This window comes from Nylanderia fulva, unplaced genomic scaffold (genome assembly GCF_048542155.1).
Source record: "Nylanderia fulva isolate GAGA-0341 unplaced genomic scaffold, ASM4854215v1 Scaffold827, whole genome shotgun sequence".
NCBI classification, from domain to species: Eukaryota; Metazoa; Arthropoda; class Insecta; order Hymenoptera; family Formicidae; genus Nylanderia; species Nylanderia fulva.
Genome location: NW_028190947.1, coordinates 4,787 through 22,477, shown reverse-complemented (window position 1 = coordinate 22,477; position 17,691 = coordinate 4,787). Strand labels below are relative to the sequence as shown.

General features: G+C 30.0%; 1 protein-coding gene across 1 annotated transcript; it reads left to right on the top strand.

The window, feature by feature from the left end:
- Positions 1-7,634: 7,634 nt before the first annotated feature.
- LOC146719883 (uncharacterized) lies at positions 7,635-8,500 on the top strand. Its single transcript, XM_085489422.1, has 3 exons — positions 7,635-7,917; positions 8,017-8,257; positions 8,364-8,500. The coding sequence occupies exons 1-3, from the start codon at positions 7,684-7,686 to the stop codon at positions 8,498-8,500; spliced, it is 612 nt and encodes a 203-aa protein (XP_085345548.1). The 5' UTR covers positions 7,635-7,683.
- The last annotated feature ends 9,191 nt before the right edge of the window (positions 8,501-17,691 follow it).

Below are 17,691 nucleotides of genomic sequence, written 5' to 3'. Positions count from 1 at the left end.
TCGCCCGGCGTGTAACAGGAGGAGACCGGAAACCGGGAAACCTGGCGTAACAACAAGAAACCCGTTGCCCGATACGAAAGGAAGGAGCCAGAAACCGAGAAGCCCGTTGCCTGACTTAGGAGGTCTGAAACGGGACTGATGCCGGCTCATCTGTCGAGCCGACTTATATACCCGGCCGGCGGTCCCCCCACTCTACGTCAAGTCTACGGCGGGGGTAACGCGCCGGCCCCGTAGTGGGGCGCCCCCGGAGTGGGACGGCCCGTGTATGGCGTTTAGGGGCGCCTTAGGCGCCAGAGCCTCACGTGGCGGGCGGATGATCGGCCCGCGAGGCGTTAGTAACGGCTATGCTGTTACAACAGTATTACATGAAAAATCACGGGAAAATTCAACGAGGTAATTCGAAAATCTTCATCGATGTAAAATGAAATGCGCCATATACATATATGAGCGTTTATATAATTATAGATAAATTTGAATATTATTAACCTTCGGTCTAGCAGTGGAGTCAAGAATTGCAATCAAAGTATAAACTTTGATGTTGACATTTCCCTTTTCAAGAATAAGACACATAATTCCCTCTTCGTGTAATTGTGTTATATCTTTTATAAAGGGCTTGAAATACACATCCATTCGAGGTGAACCGTCACCAACCCAAAATCCAGTTAAAATCATATTACTTCTTCGGATTTGATAAGGTAACTTGTTCACCGCCACTTGTATTGGCCAGAGTGATTTTCTTGACGACTTAAAAATATTCGCACCGTCGGTATTGAACTGCAGAGTTATGTCATTTTCTCCAATTACTGCGTTTCTTTGCAGCGTTTTATATATTCTGCATGACGTTACTCCACTAGCTTCACTTTTGCGAAGATGACTAACGACGTTTTTATCAGTTAAAATATCTTTCAATTTTTCAGATATTTTGCCTGTAAGGAAAAATTTTTCCTTCTTCTCTAGTTCTTTTTTATTATTTACAGCTCCACATGTGCACAATACTTGTTCATTATTATTTGGAATCTCCAAATAGTCTTCACATATTGCGCAATAATAATGCTTATCAAAGTCTTTTATTTTTGGAAATCTTTTGAAAAACCGATATTTTGTAGAATACTTTGACTCTGGCAAATGGCAATCAATTAATTTTAAAAAGTTTTTCCAACTTCTATCTGGAAGAAAATATCTTAAAAAAAAAGACATGATAAGAAATTCGCTTTCACGCTTCGTGATCCGTGCTCCGCAATACAATTTCTGTTGCCCCTATAATATAAATTTTATAACAATTAATGGAATTATATAGTCATGCATATATAAATATATAGTCATGGATATACTCTATATTGTTAAGTATTTCTACTCTTATTTATAGATTATTATAGCATGTCAATAAAATATATAATTAAAATTTATTATACCTCATTATCATTATTATCGACATTATCATCATGAATCTCGTCATCAAAACGATTATTTTCTGCAAGCTGATGAGAATCAGCTTCATTTTCCATGATTTCATTCATCTGAATAAGACATGCATTTTATAAATATTTTATGTATGTAATATTGCAGTGCAAGAGCTCCTAATAATTAATATATATGTATATATATAGGAGCAACAGAAATTGTATTGCGGAGCACGGATCACGAAGCGTGAAAGCGAATTTCTTATCATGTCTTTTTTTTTAAGATATTCTCTTCCAGATAGAAGTTGGAAAAACTTTTTAAAATTAATTGATTGCCATTTGCCAGAGTCAAAGTATTCTACGAAATATCGGTTTTTCAAAAGATTTCCAAAAATAAAAGACTTTGATAAGCATTATTATTGCGCAATATGTGAAGACTATTTGGAGATTCCAAATAATAATGAACAAGTATTGTGCACATGTGGAGCTGTAAATAATAAAAAAGAACTAGAGAAGAAGGAAAAATTTTTCCTTACATATATATATATATATATATGGTAATAATTTTGTCAACCAATCTGGCTATAAATACTATTTATTAAACTTTACGACGTTTCGGCCATGGGTTTCGGCCCTTATCAAGTGCTACTTAATACCGCATTATTGTAATAACACTACTTGTTTGATCTTAGGTCATGACGTGATGTACTGTCATGATAATGTGTTACGAACTAACTCAAGTCACCAGTCGATAATTAAAAATGGTAATAATTTCGTCAACCATATCTGGCTATAAATACTATTTATTAAACTTTACGACGTTTCGGCCATGGGTTTCGGCCCTTATCAAGTGCTACTTAATACCGCATTATTGTAATAACACTACTTGTTTGATCTTAGGTCATGACGTGATGTACTGTCATGATAATGTGTTACGAACTAACTTGAATTAGTACATCACGTCATGACCTAAGATCAAACAAGTAGTGTTATTACAATAATGCGGTATTAAGTAGCACTTGATAAGGGCCGAAATCCATGACCGAAACGTCGTAAAGTTTAATAAATAGTATTTATAGCCAGATATGGTTGACGAAATTATTAACATTTTTAATTATCGACTGGTGACTTCTTAGTTCTTTATATATATATATGTATATATATATATATATATATATTATAATATATATATGTATGTGTGTGTGTATCGCTTTTACACTTTATATACTTGTCAAATACAATAATTCATATATAAAATATTTAAGGTTTTCGTGATTTTTTCCAAATTAAGCTAGATTCGACATAGACTAGTTCTGTTATTCAAGTATTTGATTGTTTATTTTGATGGATTTGTATTAAATTTATTGTATAATATTAAATTATTGTATAATAATAATATATTCAATTGTTCTCTCAAATTAAATGAAAAGCTTGCAGAACGGAGTCTTTTAGACATCTATAAGATATCTTTTGGCCTTTATTTATTCTGTGTGGGGAACATACCAAATATAGTGTGAATCTAGCTTTATCCATGTCATATAGGTTTCTAGAAATCACACAATACATACCGCCGGTTCACTTGTGACGCTAATATCATCATCACTGTCCAATGATAATCGATAATAATCATTATCTGCCAAATTCTCTCGATCATTGTCATCGTCGTAACTATTATTATCATCATCAACAATAAAGTTATCGAATTGGTTAGCTCGTAGTTCACAATTGTCATCATCATACATATCGGCTTGCTCTTGATTCATTATTTTATTATTATTAATATGCAATTGATCTCCTGCATGTTGATTATCAATATCATCATTCGTTTCATTATCATCATTTCTTCGTCGACGATCTCGAGTTCTTTTGGGCATTGGAATACCGTCTGCCCATAAGTAAGCCAAGTATCGTTTTTTATTGTAATTAGCCATATATATCAATTTTTAATTTATCTTGTTTTGCATAACCTTTAAATTTTGAAAATTGAAAGATTATTGGACTTTTACATATATAATTATAATTTTCAAATTAAATTTATGTAATTTTCAAGTTACATTTATGTATTTTTCCAAAGTGATAAATATAAGGCCAACTTATCGAGCTGAATATTCGAGATGTTCAGTCAACTACCATTTATTACATGTATAAATTATAAAACTAGAGTCATTATATTAAAACTAACGCAAATTACAATCATTCTATAAACGTTTCGACCGCACGCAGTCTTCTTCAGTATAATTATTGAAATATAAATTCTTACAATTCACATGATATCGAAATTTAATTATAGTTATTCAGAATCGAGAGTTTTTGAGTAATTAACGCGTGTTTCAATCCGTCCTGTCCAACAATGTTCGCCTCGATATGATCTCTGATTTTGTTCAGATCTCGGATGGTTTCATCGTTAATATGCGATAAATTAACCCGTTCCGTAGGCGCTATCATCGTTCTTCTTCAGCAACTAATAACGGAATTTTAACCGAATAATTTCCGATTTCAATTTTTGTTTTCACTAAAAATTCAATTAAAAATTTCTCTCCCGTCGGATATTTTAAATTAATATCATTGACTCGAATCTTTTCAAGATCTTCTCCCACTAATCTGCTATTTAATATGGAAACATCAGAGCCTGTGTCTATTTTAAAAAGACACTCCTTTTTATTCAATCTACCGAAATACGAATAAGAATCTTTCTTAGAAATCCTTCTAACACTACAATCAATGAGATCAACAAAATTGGACGTCGGGGCGTTTTCTGTAAGAGTTGAATTTTCCCCGAAAAATTCAACTACCTCTAGTTTTCCTTCGCCTCAGGACATTGAAAACGCAAATGCCCGATCTTCCCGCAAGACCAACATTCTTTCCCTTTGGCCGAAAAGTTGTTCGCTTGCGCTTTCCCTTTCGAGTCAAACCGTTCGCTTTTCTTTTTTTCGGAATCGGTTCGCGCGTCGCTCCTCTCTCCCTTTTGATAATTTTGACTTATTTTGCCGTAATTTCCTTTATTACTAAAATTGTCTCTTTTTCTATCAAAACTATCCCCCTGAATTATTTTTATGGTTTTAGCTCTTTCTATAGCCAAATTTAAGGATGTAATTCCCTCCAGTTGAAGGGTTCTTTTGACAAACCCGTCTATTAATGCCGAGACAAATTGCGCGCATGCTATTTTATCGCGGACCGCATATGGACATTCGGGGTAAGCCAGACGCGACAGTCTCTCAAGTTCGACTCCAAAGGAAGCGAAATCCTCTCCATATTTTTGTTTCCGTGTCGTAAAAAGATAGTAATAATTTTGCGTCAAGTTTCCGTCTTCAAAAAGCAACTCTATAATTTTGATTTTAATTCTGCGAACGTTAATTCTTCAAAATTCTCAACATTTTCTAAAACGGACCGAGCTTTTCCCCTTAAATTTGCAGCAAGAGTAATCATTTTTGCTTTCTCATCCCAATTATTCGCAACGGCTATCAAAAGAAATTGGGAGAGGAACTCCCGCAGCGAAACCCTTCCATCGAATGTATCGGGCTTCAGTTTTAAGCCCGTTTTCGCACGAAAGTCACCGGTCGTCTCGCCCGCGTTTATCACGGCACTCGCGGCTATCGCGACACTCGCGGTACTCGCGCAAGCTAAATTCAGTCGCGTATCCCCGGAAGCTCTTATATTAGAAGGACTTAGCTGGTTAGTTTGCTGCGAGGAGATCCTCAATTCGAGCTGGTGCAGCTGTTCGTCCTTCTCTCGGAGAAGAGCCTCAAAGCGAGCTTGCTGATGTTCTCGTTCGGCCCGCATTTCTCGTAGTTCTCGCAGTGCGGTCTGCAACGCATCCGTCTCGTCTATCTCCTTCATCGTTGTTCGGGAACGCGTCGCTTTCGGCGAATGTTGAGTCGTCATTTTGGCGTTCTCTCAGGAAGATGCGATTCTTTCGGTTTTATCCCGGACGAGCCCCCAAAATGTTGCGTCCTCGGGACGCCTCTCGCTCAGTCACTCACACACAGTCACTCTCACTCGCGCGCGAAATAAAGACACTCGCGTAATAGGGAAATGAACTTTAATATGAGGATCCAATACACGAAACCAATGAAATATAACAAATAGTGCATTCGTAATGCAAAGAAGCTCCGGTCTCGGAAAACGTCCGCACGATGCGACCGCTAGACCAAATCTGTCATGTCTCCCGAAAACAAAAGAAGACCCTTAGTTGTTTAACAACAACTCCCTTGACGACGATCTCCCGGAGGCGTAAAGAGTTGATCCCGCGAAAAGTATCACCCGATACAAAGATGTAGATCCAGGGGCGTAACACGGGGGCGCAACAATATATATATATTGATGGATGCCATCACTCATAAATCAAAATATAAATATAAAAAATATGTAAATATACAGAGCCAAACTTGACGAAGAAATAAACTTTTTTTCAATTTTCTCTATATTTGTTTATTTTCTGCATATGAATTCTAATTCTCAAAAAAATCTGAAAAAGAAAGAATCAATAAGATTCATTTTAGACTAAAGTACTTAAACGAAATTTTGTCAATTTTTTTAAACAAAACTTTTTTGAAGGAAACATTTTTTTCTTTATTAAATGAGCGAAAAAGTTTTTTTTCACTTTGAGGTTTGCATGCAGAAAAATAAGCAAATATAGTGAAAATTAAAAAAGGATTCGATTTATTACATTTCGAGATTTTGATTTAAAAAATTTGAAAATAATTTTTGGATTATTTTTTATCATATGCTTTCGAGCCCTAACATATAAAAAAATCAGAAACATCGATGGCGAATGTTGTCTAGTTTGACATATCCTATATGTATTGATAAATCTATAAGTATTGTCATTATTCAGTGGATATAATATATTTTTATATTTGTTTTTACAAAAGGAAAATATACAAAAAAAGTTAAAGTCAAAAAAACATTTTTAGACTTTTGTAAAGCAGACTCTCATCGCTAATCAAAAGAAAGTGGGAATAGCAAACTTGACCTTTACTTCGGATGAATCAATAATGACTAATTCTATAGAAAAGTTCGATTGTAAGTGATATTAATATCAAGAATTTAAATGTTGCTGTATTGAAAAAGAAATCAGTATCTTTCAGCATAGATTGTCGGGCAATAAGTAAAAAGTCAAAGTTAAAATTTTGCACAATATGTGTAACATGCTTTGAGATTGGGGAAACATTAAAAAGTTAAAAAATGTACAACAATTCTTATGCAAGCAGTAACAATTGGAGTAACGATTTCGAATCATCACTATTATTTGGCTTAATAAATTAATCAATTTCTAGTTATTCTTGCGCAGATTCTGTCCTTCCTGATTTTTTTCTACAAAATTAACTATAAAAAGAAAACATATTTATGTTCAATAAAATTGATACAAAAGTGTCAAAGTAATATTGATGTTTAATCATTTGTTTAATTTGCCATTTGTGATATTTATGAATATTTCTTGTTGTATTTCACTTTAAAGGAAGATCAGAAGAACAGAACGACACCAAAAAAATTAAAAATGATTAATTTATTAAGTAAAACAATCGTGACAAACTGAAATATTACTCCAAGTGCATACGAATTACAAATTTTTAACTTATCAATGTTTTTATAATGCATGAGAGCTCGGTCCACTTATTTATAGAATATTTTATTATTTGTAAAATGCTCTCTATACGGTCCACCTGTATTTACAAAAAGAAAATATTTCAAAGAATATTTATTTACAAATAAAACTTTTTTTTAACAGCAATGAAAACAAAATTTTAAAAAATGTAACTATCATACCTACTTTAATAAATATTTATATTTTGTTTTGCTGCGAAATATTTTTCTCTCCATTGATAGTTTTGATTCTTGAAAATGTTCTAATATATTATTTATTTTTATATTTTCTCTCGCTACGAAATATTTTTATCTCCATTGCGATAGTTTTGATTCTTGAAAATGTTCTAATATATTATTTACTTTTAAAAGTATATAATACTTATATCGAATTTTATTTATTAATCAAAGAAATTCATATTGCAGTGTTATCAAGTTCAAAAAACCAATTAGAAAACCCACTTGGTCAGAAAATGGATAGTTTACAAATTGCTATCACGAAACTCGCACAAGTGAAATTTCTACATTAAATAAAACTTTAAAGGATAGAAATAATAAGATCGAATCAGTTAATAATGTTTCCTATGAAAAACCATTTAGCCTTGATCCGCACACAAATAATTACTACCTACAGTATTCTGTGGACGAAGATCTTAATCCTACAAATATAAATGTTCCATCTGATCTAAATGACTTCAATATGGAAATGGCTATTGTCATTGATCAAGAGAAAGAAATCAAAGATGTGCCAAAAGAAAGAAATCGAAGAAAAGAGAAGAATAATCATTCTAAACAATTGCTGAGTTCAAAAGAAACAAATATCAATGTCCAAGATGATGTTACTGTATCATCAATAAAAACTGGAATAGAGGAAAATATTCAAGTAAAATGCAAAACCGTTTCCAGATCATTATTTTCACAATTGAGTGATTCGGTACGATATTTAGAATTTGTTTATTAATTTTAAGTAATATTTTATACCATTGTTTACATAATTATATTCATATAATACATATATATTCTTTTTTCACAGAAACTAAATAAATCTGTTGTTCTTATCGGCGGCATTGAAGTGTCACAAGAAAAATTAGCTCAATGTTCACGAAAAGCATCATTAACCAAATTTGTGAAGGATGTGATGCTTCTTATTTTTACTGAACAAGAAATGGCTAATTCTTCGCTGACTGACACTACACCGAACCTACACGGAAATCATAAAGATGATGTACTTCAGAAACAGAAGTTGGATCCAATTCGAGTCAAAGCTTTACATGGTAAATATTTGCTACTTATACTTTCATTTACTACTTCTTATTTACTACTACTTTTTTTAAAAATAATTTATAATAATAGCTGTATATTTAAAAAGCTTTTTTTTAGAGTATGTAGCAAAAGAAATGCTATCGAGATACGATGAAAAACTCGTGCAGGAAGCTATAAAGCAAAAGCTGCATTATATTAGCAAAAGAGTTAACGGGGTAGCGTTTAAAAAGGAGGCCAAATTATCATCAACATAAGAGATATAAAAGATGGATATATAATATATATAATATATATAGCTAAGTTTTTATAGATTATATCGTTTTTATTATTTTAATTTCATGAATCAAAATAAACACGCACGTTTAATTTACTCTGTTTTTTGTGCAATTATTTTTTGTTTTTACGTAAACAAGATATAAAAACAAATTAAAAATTGATAGATGAAAATTTTGTTCGGTTCCTCCATTTGAACCATACACATTTATTTTCTGTTGATTTGATGCACTAGGTGTGTTAGCTGTCACGAACTTAACACTTCTTGTGTGTCAACTAAATAAACGTTTTAAATCAACAGAAAAATGTATGTACATTAAATGGATCGAACAACGAACTGTATAGCGTATCTAGCGAAAATAATTTTTATTTCTGTTATATATATAGTAGTAACTTATGAAAAGAGAGTTTTTTTCTTTTTATTTTTTAAGATTAATATAAAATGCCTATAATCGATTTTATTTTTTGAGATTAAATGAGAGAGCTTTTTATTTTTTGAGATTAATAATTAGATATAAGAGCAATAATGCGAGGCGGGCAGAGAGATATATATAATATAGCGACCTTCTGTGATATTTGTTATTATTTATACATGTACTTAAACAATATATGTATATGTAACAATATTTCTGAAACAATATATTAATATAACATATTAATAAATATATATTAAATTATTATATTTATATTTCAGAGTGTATTTATATGAAAACAATATAATTCTGATTTTATCATTACAAGTGCCATTGAAAATGCCACTCATTTATATTCTAGTGGTACTTTCAATGGTGTTTTGTCAATGGTAATATTTTACCACTGGAGATTTTATCACTGTCCAGTGGTAAAATATTACTATTGGCAAAAACTCATTCAGTTTGCCATTGAAAATATCATTAAAAATATCATTGATTTCCAGTGGTTTTTTCAATAGTATTTTTAATGATAAAATCATCTATTTTTTCGCGACGGGTGGATGATGTGGATAATCATTGATCATTAATTATTTTATTGTTTTAAGATACAAACGTATATATATTGTCAGTATACATGCGTGCAATTAAAAAATTATATAAATACACACACACGCACACACTATTTTTTTTTATATATACATGTGGATTTTATTTAATGATTTTTGTATATTTTTTAAATTCAAAATAAAATTCTTTGTGTAATATGTTACACATTTTTTTTAAATTTATTTTTTTTCTTAAAATGTCAAATTATTCATATCAATGTATGATTTTAATCAATAATGATTTCATTAATAAGTATATCGTGAAGCTTAATAATTTATTTAAATGTTTACATTTTTGTATCGAGCACTAGTGTATCTTTATAATTATAAGAAATATTTATTAATTATTATAATTTAGAAATTTAATAAACATTCTATTAATTCCTCTATTTTTTATACATATATATTAATATCACTGATATGTGAGAATATTATTTAACATATTAATAGATAAAATTTACTCACATTGTTCTAAAAACAATATATATAAATTCTTACCACCTCGTGGCCATTGTTTACATGAAATGGATTCATCATTAACATAAAACCATTTTGATTTATTACTTTTATAGTCTCTTAACATGTTTGTGTAATGACCTTCATGTAAATTATTTCCATGATGAAATATTGCACTAACGACTTTATAAAAGTTTGTTCCAATAGATATTTTGGCAGTTGAAAGACCTTTAATGTTACATTTATTTATAATTCTAGATGTGTCTTTATCATTTTATGAAAATATCATCAATTGCATTACAATTATTTTTTTAAAAGAACATATATCATATTTAATAAGCAATTGATTGTTTTCTTTGCAATTTTCACACATTCCTTCAATAGATATCCAATGAGAAAAGTTGTGTTTCATTAAATATTGCATATCTATGCTCTGTTTTAGATTTGTGGGAATAGTTAGTGTAGCTATTATATTTTTTTGCTTATTAACGGTTGTGTAATTACATTTTTTGCAATGGATTGTTGTAGAAAAGTCGTGTTCAATGATATCTTTAAAAATTATAATCTTTGCACAAAGCGCTATTAAAAATTCTGCCGCATCTCGTTGAACATTCAGTAAAAATGAATTACCAAGAAATTGTCTTATACTCATACTGTTTAATACATTCTTGTCACCAATATAATCGTTAATTAATTGCTTCATAACATCTGTTTCATCGTGTTGTAATAATAATTTTTTAATAACAGTATTATGTACAATACATTGTAAAACGGTATTTGCATAGCAGGAAACATTATCTGTATTGATAAAGCCTTTAATGGACGTTAATGAAATATTTTCAAGATTTGTTGATTCTTCATAAATTTCCTGTCCAGCAAGAAATCGGACAGACACTGTCCATTGTCGATCTTTAATCTTATTACATTGATTTTTTTGCATAATAATGCTTTCTATATCTTGACGCTATAAGTTTCTTAAACGATTATATTCAACAATGGCTAATTCATTAGCTTTTACAGATCCTGGATCAAAATTTATCAAATGTAATCCTTCTATAGATGTGACTCGTGACAATGCTACATATGTTTGACCGCAACTGAAAATAAGATTTCCTGCATCAATAACAACCGAATTCAAACTTAAGCCTTGACTCTTATGAATTGTTATTCCATAACTAAGTGACAATGGAAATTGTTTTCGAATAATGTATGCTTTGTCCATTACTTCAAATTTGACACTTACACGTTCTATATTGAATTCTTTTCCATTCGATAAAGCAATTGTTAATGTATTTACATCCTTATTATCAATATCACGTAAACATTTCGTAATTGTACCAATAGTTCCATTAACAAGTCCTAATGTGACGTCGATATTTCTACGTAGCATAATTTTTGCCCCTATTTTCACAATTATCTCATTTGACAGTCCACCAGTTTTCGTACTATCCTCATCATCTGCACCAATAATTTTTAATATCTTTTTCTTTAAATATTGTGGACAATCAATACTATCTTGTGCTAACAATGAAATATTTTCAGAAAGTATGCGTTCCAACATTGCGGTATTAAGAACATTACATAAATTACATGTTGGTAACAAGCACACTGGATCGCACGGCAATTTTGCAATATAATAATTCTTCTAATCTGTTATTACATGATGTAGATTTAAAGTTTATTTTTCTGGAATTCAATGTTTCATTATCAGTATCTGTTACAATTCCAAGTCGAATTCTAGAAAGTAAATCTCTGTAACTGATATCACTTTTTGACGCATATTAATCCTAAGTTCATCATAAGTAAACAAATCATTCCATAAATTTGTAGCTCCTAATGTTTCCAAATATTTTTCTGTCTTAGCTTTACTCATATTAATAAAAACAGACTCTTCGCGTACTGGTGGCAATTGTAATAAATCACCTAATAATAATATGTGCTTTTTCCCGAACCATCCATTATTGTCATCAAACGTGTTGAATATTTCTGTTAATCTAAGATGTATATATATATATAAGTGATATTTGATACCATTGATATTTCATCGATTATAAAAAGAATAGTATTCTTTAATTCATCTCTTAATGTTTTTAAAACAACGTCGGATAATTGTCTGTATTTAGGAATATAGCCATGCTCTACTGGTAATTGAAAAAGTCCATGAATAGTAAGTCCATCAATATTAAAGGCAGTAATACGCGTGGGTTCAGCTACCGCAACATCCTTATTTAAATTTTGTTTTACCCAACATTTAATAGTTTTTATGAGATAACTTTTGCCTGTTCCACCTTCGCCACTTACATAATGTCTCAAGCATTTCGAATCAAATTTAATGGTATTTGTAATGGAATCGAATACTTTCCTTTGATCATCATTTAGCCCAGAAATTAAATCATCGATATTTGTTTCGTCTGGTTTAGCTAAAGCATCTCTAAATTCTTGCATAGCATTTCCTGCTTCCAAAGCAAGAAATTCTGTTTCATTATTAGATTGCTTATCTTCCTCTTGTAATTTTACTATTTCATTTAAATAATTCTCAATATTTTCTTTAATATTTTTCAAGTAATTTTGATCATTAACAATTTTTTCATGATAAGATATTGCTTCTGGTAGTTGCGAACATATACTTAAAAATGCTTCTGCATAAGTAGAATATTCTGATTTTATTTCTGATAAATCTCTCCATGGTTTGAATAATAATAATAACGAATAGTAATATTTTTCTGGTTGCATTTCAACATTGTATTTATAATGATTCACCAGATATCCACGCTGTCTTTTCTTAATATAATGTGGATATTTATCTTCACCTTTCAAAGTATAAAAATTATTGGCAAGTATTTTCTTTGTAATACCATACCATTTCGCAAAATTATAAAGGCTCAACGATTCGAGTTCTTGTGGTCTAGTGGGATAGTAATAATCAATCACTGATTTACAAAAAATGTCTGTTGAATCTGCGTCCAACAATTTAATTTCTTTAAGTGTTTTTATTTTTCGGCTTCTAATTTGATTAACATCTAGCCATCTAATTGTTGTACATGGATCTATTCCATATAGTGATATACCGAGAAGTGTGTCGCATGCTTCTAGAGCACCACATTCTCTGTTATTTAAATTACGCATTGCAAAGTTCCAAAGACGACTACGTAATGATTTCGTAGAGTTAACTGCTTCGAATGTATCATTTGCATAACTCGACTCAGATTTTGTAGTATATTTTGTACAGTACCAATTTAACAAAGTTGATTTTTCACCAATAAATTGCATATCCATGTTACCTTTTCATGCAGTTAAAATTACAGGATTGTAATCATTAATATTCTTTTCTTTTTCTTCTCGTGGAAGATCGTATAATCTACTTTTTGCTTTTAAAGTTCTTCTTCCTGCTATCGACGATACTAGATCTTTTAAAATTAGATTTTTGGTAACTGGACGTGGAAATCCAAATCGACAAACACGAGTAACACCCTTTTTACTTTTCTTACATCGTAAACAGTAATTATTATGAACGTGACGTTAATGAGTATTGACTCTTCGATATAATAAAGGTGAGATATCTTTATCGGGTAATTTACATGATATATATTTCAATAGAAACTTAACAATTTCTTCATTAGAAGATTCGCCGATTAAAGGAGCGTCTTTTATCCATACTAATAAATGAAAATGTTGAGTACCTCTACCTTGATACTCACGTCTCCAAAAGTAATGTGTTACTTCACCAATCGGATGATCACTCAAACATATGAAATCGAGCATAGCGTGAAATTGATTTTCCATATATCTAAATACGGACACGGGATCAGATGCAATAAGTTCATTTGCAGATTTTGTGGACATATTAGGATTTATTTCTCGAAGATATTCAATCATATGTGACCACAGCCATTTGCTTGGACTTAGAGTTAAAAACCAGGTAGCAGGTCCATAATAATAGATCATACAACTTAAATCACATCTAAGTTTGCGCCAATATTGTTCACTGTTGCGAAGTCTTGAAAATATTGTACTTATGTTTCCTTCTAATTTATTTTCTGACATTGCATTCAAAAAGCTTTTTGCTGTAAATCATTCTCTCAAATTCACTATCTTCATTTTATGATAAATACCACTATTTAATTGTCGAATATTTGCATTATTCAATAAATAAAATATATACTGTATATTTAAACGAAATTGAGAATGTTTGGACATTAATCGTGATTTGATAAACTCGCTATCTGACAGACGTATTGGTCTTTCTTCATATTGACAATTTTTTCCAAATGGATATAAATCGGGAAAGCACAAAAGATCCAAAGTTTTATCTCGACCATCTATTGGAATATTTTCAACTCTTAACATTTGATACAACGCTGTTGTACTCTCATTTGTTCTTTTATCATACATTGGATAAATAGTAAACTGTTCGTAATACGTGTCCGGATCCGTAATCTGTGTCAATAATGCTTGCTGAATTTGTTTCACATTATCATTCAATTGATATTCAACGTCGTTTAGTTTGTCAGTTAATAGATCATCATGTGATTTTGATAATTCAATTGCTGTATATAACGGATTGTGTTTTTTGAACCATGTTAATACTTAATAAATTGTTTTAACATTTATTAAATTTTCCCACATTATTTTTAGATTTAGTTGGAACACCACGAACTACAATGTATAATTTGTGATCATAATTTAATACGCCTGTTGGGTTACAAATTTTTTTTTATCGTTTTATTTACTGGCAATGGTAAATGAAACGTTCTGCCTTTAACTTTACTTTGAAGATGTGATTGTGGTAAATTTTTCTTTGATACTGTTCCCATTTTCTGTACAACTTAAAAAGCTTTTGCTCTTTGTATCAAAATTTTTTCATATTTATTTAATGTAGTTATTACGTCTGGTGTTTTGTCAACGTATAAATTATTCAAAATACATATTGGTGGTAAAGTGCCTTTACGAAAGTATGTCAAACAGTATCGGCAAATATATAGCTCTGTACTTTTTAAATCAATATGCAAGTAGTTTACTAATTTCTTCCATTGTTTTCCTGATAAAGACTTTCTTAATTTTCCCACATTAAAAACATTTCGTTTAAAGCAAAGTTTTTCACAAGATAAACATACAAAATGAGGTGTATCTGTAGACCGTTTTGTCAATACGGTAAAAGCTTTCGAATACTTTAATAATATTTCATCTTCATTTAAGTTTATAATTGTTTCGATATTAACATCGGTAAACATACTTTTTCTACATATATTATCAACAATTTTGTCCAAAATTTGCACCTCACCAGAATGTAAAGCTTCGTCCAATTTTAATAGTTTGTCGTAATAATATGTCAAGCGAGAAGCAAGTCTTTGTATATATCTCACTTTTGGATAATGTGGTGACAAGAAATGCAAAGCCAACAATTTAGATTTACATAATTTGGGGATCAATGTAAACATACTTGCGAATGACCAAGTTTATTCGATTGTCTATATGAATATGAACATGTTTCCATTGATTTAATAAATGTAGAAATATTTCTCACTTTTGAACACTTTGATATTGTTGTTAAAAATTGTTTGAATCGTTCAATTATAATAGCATCATTTATTCTACATAGAGATCCACATTTCCAAAATATTGTTGTTTTATTACGTGTACATTTTGTCGTTATTGATAAAACATTAGTTACTTGTCCATTTTTATTTATTATTAATGCTTCCTTAAATTCAATATACTTGTAATTACTTTCAAAAAAATATGATTCTGTGGAAGCAGTATGTTTACTTGAACCACATAAAGCTTGATTATAATTATTGGAAGTAATATCATCATTACATTTATTAGCGCGACTTAAACATACTTCTGCTTTTTCTCTTAATAATGCCAATGTTTTTCTTAAGATTATTATGTATTTTTCTCTAGCGTGTATACACCATTTAATTATTCGTTCTGCTCGAAGTCTTTTTTTTCTATTGAAGATCTTTTAATATTTTGTAAGAGGATTTTAACATATGTTTTCATTGATTGCAAAATTCCAATTCTATTTTCTTTTAAATACATACGCTTATATTTCCAACATATTTTATTAGCTATACAATTTTTTTGCTTTTTTCTTATATATTTCTTGTGGTTTTTATAATATTTTTTATCAGATAATTTCTTATTTGTAGGACAACGTATATATTTTTCCAATCTTTCACATTCATGTTTCTTATGTAAAACATAATATTTACGTTTTTTTTCACGTTTATTATTTCTATCATTTGCATATTTTAAACGCTTTATAGCACGGTTTTCTAATAAATTATATGCATATGCTTTTCGTTTTGCTGCACGATTTTTAATTCTATTTTCTTCAAGTTCATCATACATTAATTGTTTTTTGATTCGAAGATCATATTGTTCTTGAGTTTCATATTTTCTTTGCACATGTTTTCGATACGCATCTACTCTTCTACGTTCCACTACGCTTAAATGTGGAACATTTTTCGGAATACCATTAGTACAATCTTGTGGAAAATGTTGAATTATGTTAGTTTCAAAAATTTTAAATAGGTGATTTATTATCAAAATATGTTCATAGTTTATAATATCTGGTTTTAAACCAAATAATAATGATACAACAAAAGCAATTGCAAACAAACCACAATCATTTCCATTTGGTTGTTGTTGTACTTTAGGAAATTTAATATTATTTTTATTGAAATTAAAAAATGGATACAATTTTTTTAAATATATTTCATGATGAGCATGCAATTTTTTATAATTTAATGAATCATATATATATATATATATATATATATTTAATATCATAATAACTGCATATCCAATGACCATCATATTTGAATGTACTACTATGCAAAATTTGTATATGTTCTTGCATAGCTGAAATAGGCTCTATTGTTTCGGGACATTGAATCCTCCATGTATCACGAGGACAAAAAGAAGAGTAATTTTTTAATATAGAATTAAATGCATCGATATGAATATCTTCCAACCACGTATTATTTTGTTTTATAATATTTATATCGTAATTTGATAATTTTATTATATTTTTAATTACCATTTTATTATTTTCTGTATTTTTTTCAATTAAATAAAAATAAAAATATAATTAAAGTACTTACTTGATCCTGTACTTACTTTGTTGTAACTACCGCCAACTATCGCATCAACTGCCAACCCGACTCCTTTAAAAAATGTAAAATTTAAAACAATACTAAAATTATAAACATTATTTAAAAGTACTATGACACGAAACTTGTAGAGAATATGAAATTAAGAAAAGAGACATGTTATAAATTAAAATATTAAAATTCTTTTAAAATAAAATTAGAGGATTATAATTGTAACGTCCAGACAAATATTCAATAACGCTCATTTATATATTAAAATATTTTTTACTTTTGTTTTTTTTAATTTTTATTTTCTAACTTTAAGTTTTTTAATTTTTTAAATTAAATATTTTAAAAATTATGTACGAATATGTATATATATTGTTACGTCCCTGATCTTTCATCCCCTGAATATCATCCCTTGTGTCGTGGAGCTTCATCGTTAAGGGGGGTTGTTTATTGACAACCGCCCGGTGGTTGTTTTCAGGCTCCATGACAGTTTTGGTCTAGCTGTCATCTCGTACGGACGTGACTTGACCAGAGAGCAATCTTCTTTCTTTCGCGTGTACATTAGTCATTGTATTTCATCATTGTATAAAGG

What these genes read in the sequence shown, in the direction of transcription:
- LOC146719883 (XM_085489422.1), top strand. Translation starts at nt 7,684, where the DNA reads ATGGAAATGGCTATTGTCATTGATCAAGAGAAAGAAATCAAAGATGTG. An exon ending in TTTCACAATTGAGTGATTCG is followed by an intron (nt 7,918 to 8,016) that starts GTACGATATTTA and finishes CTTTTTTCACAG; the next exon opens with AAACTAAATAAATCTGTTGT. An exon ending in TCGAGTCAAAGCTTTACATG is followed by an intron (nt 8,258 to 8,363) that starts GTAAATATTTGC and finishes GCTTTTTTTTAG; the next exon opens with AGTATGTAGCAAAAGAAATG.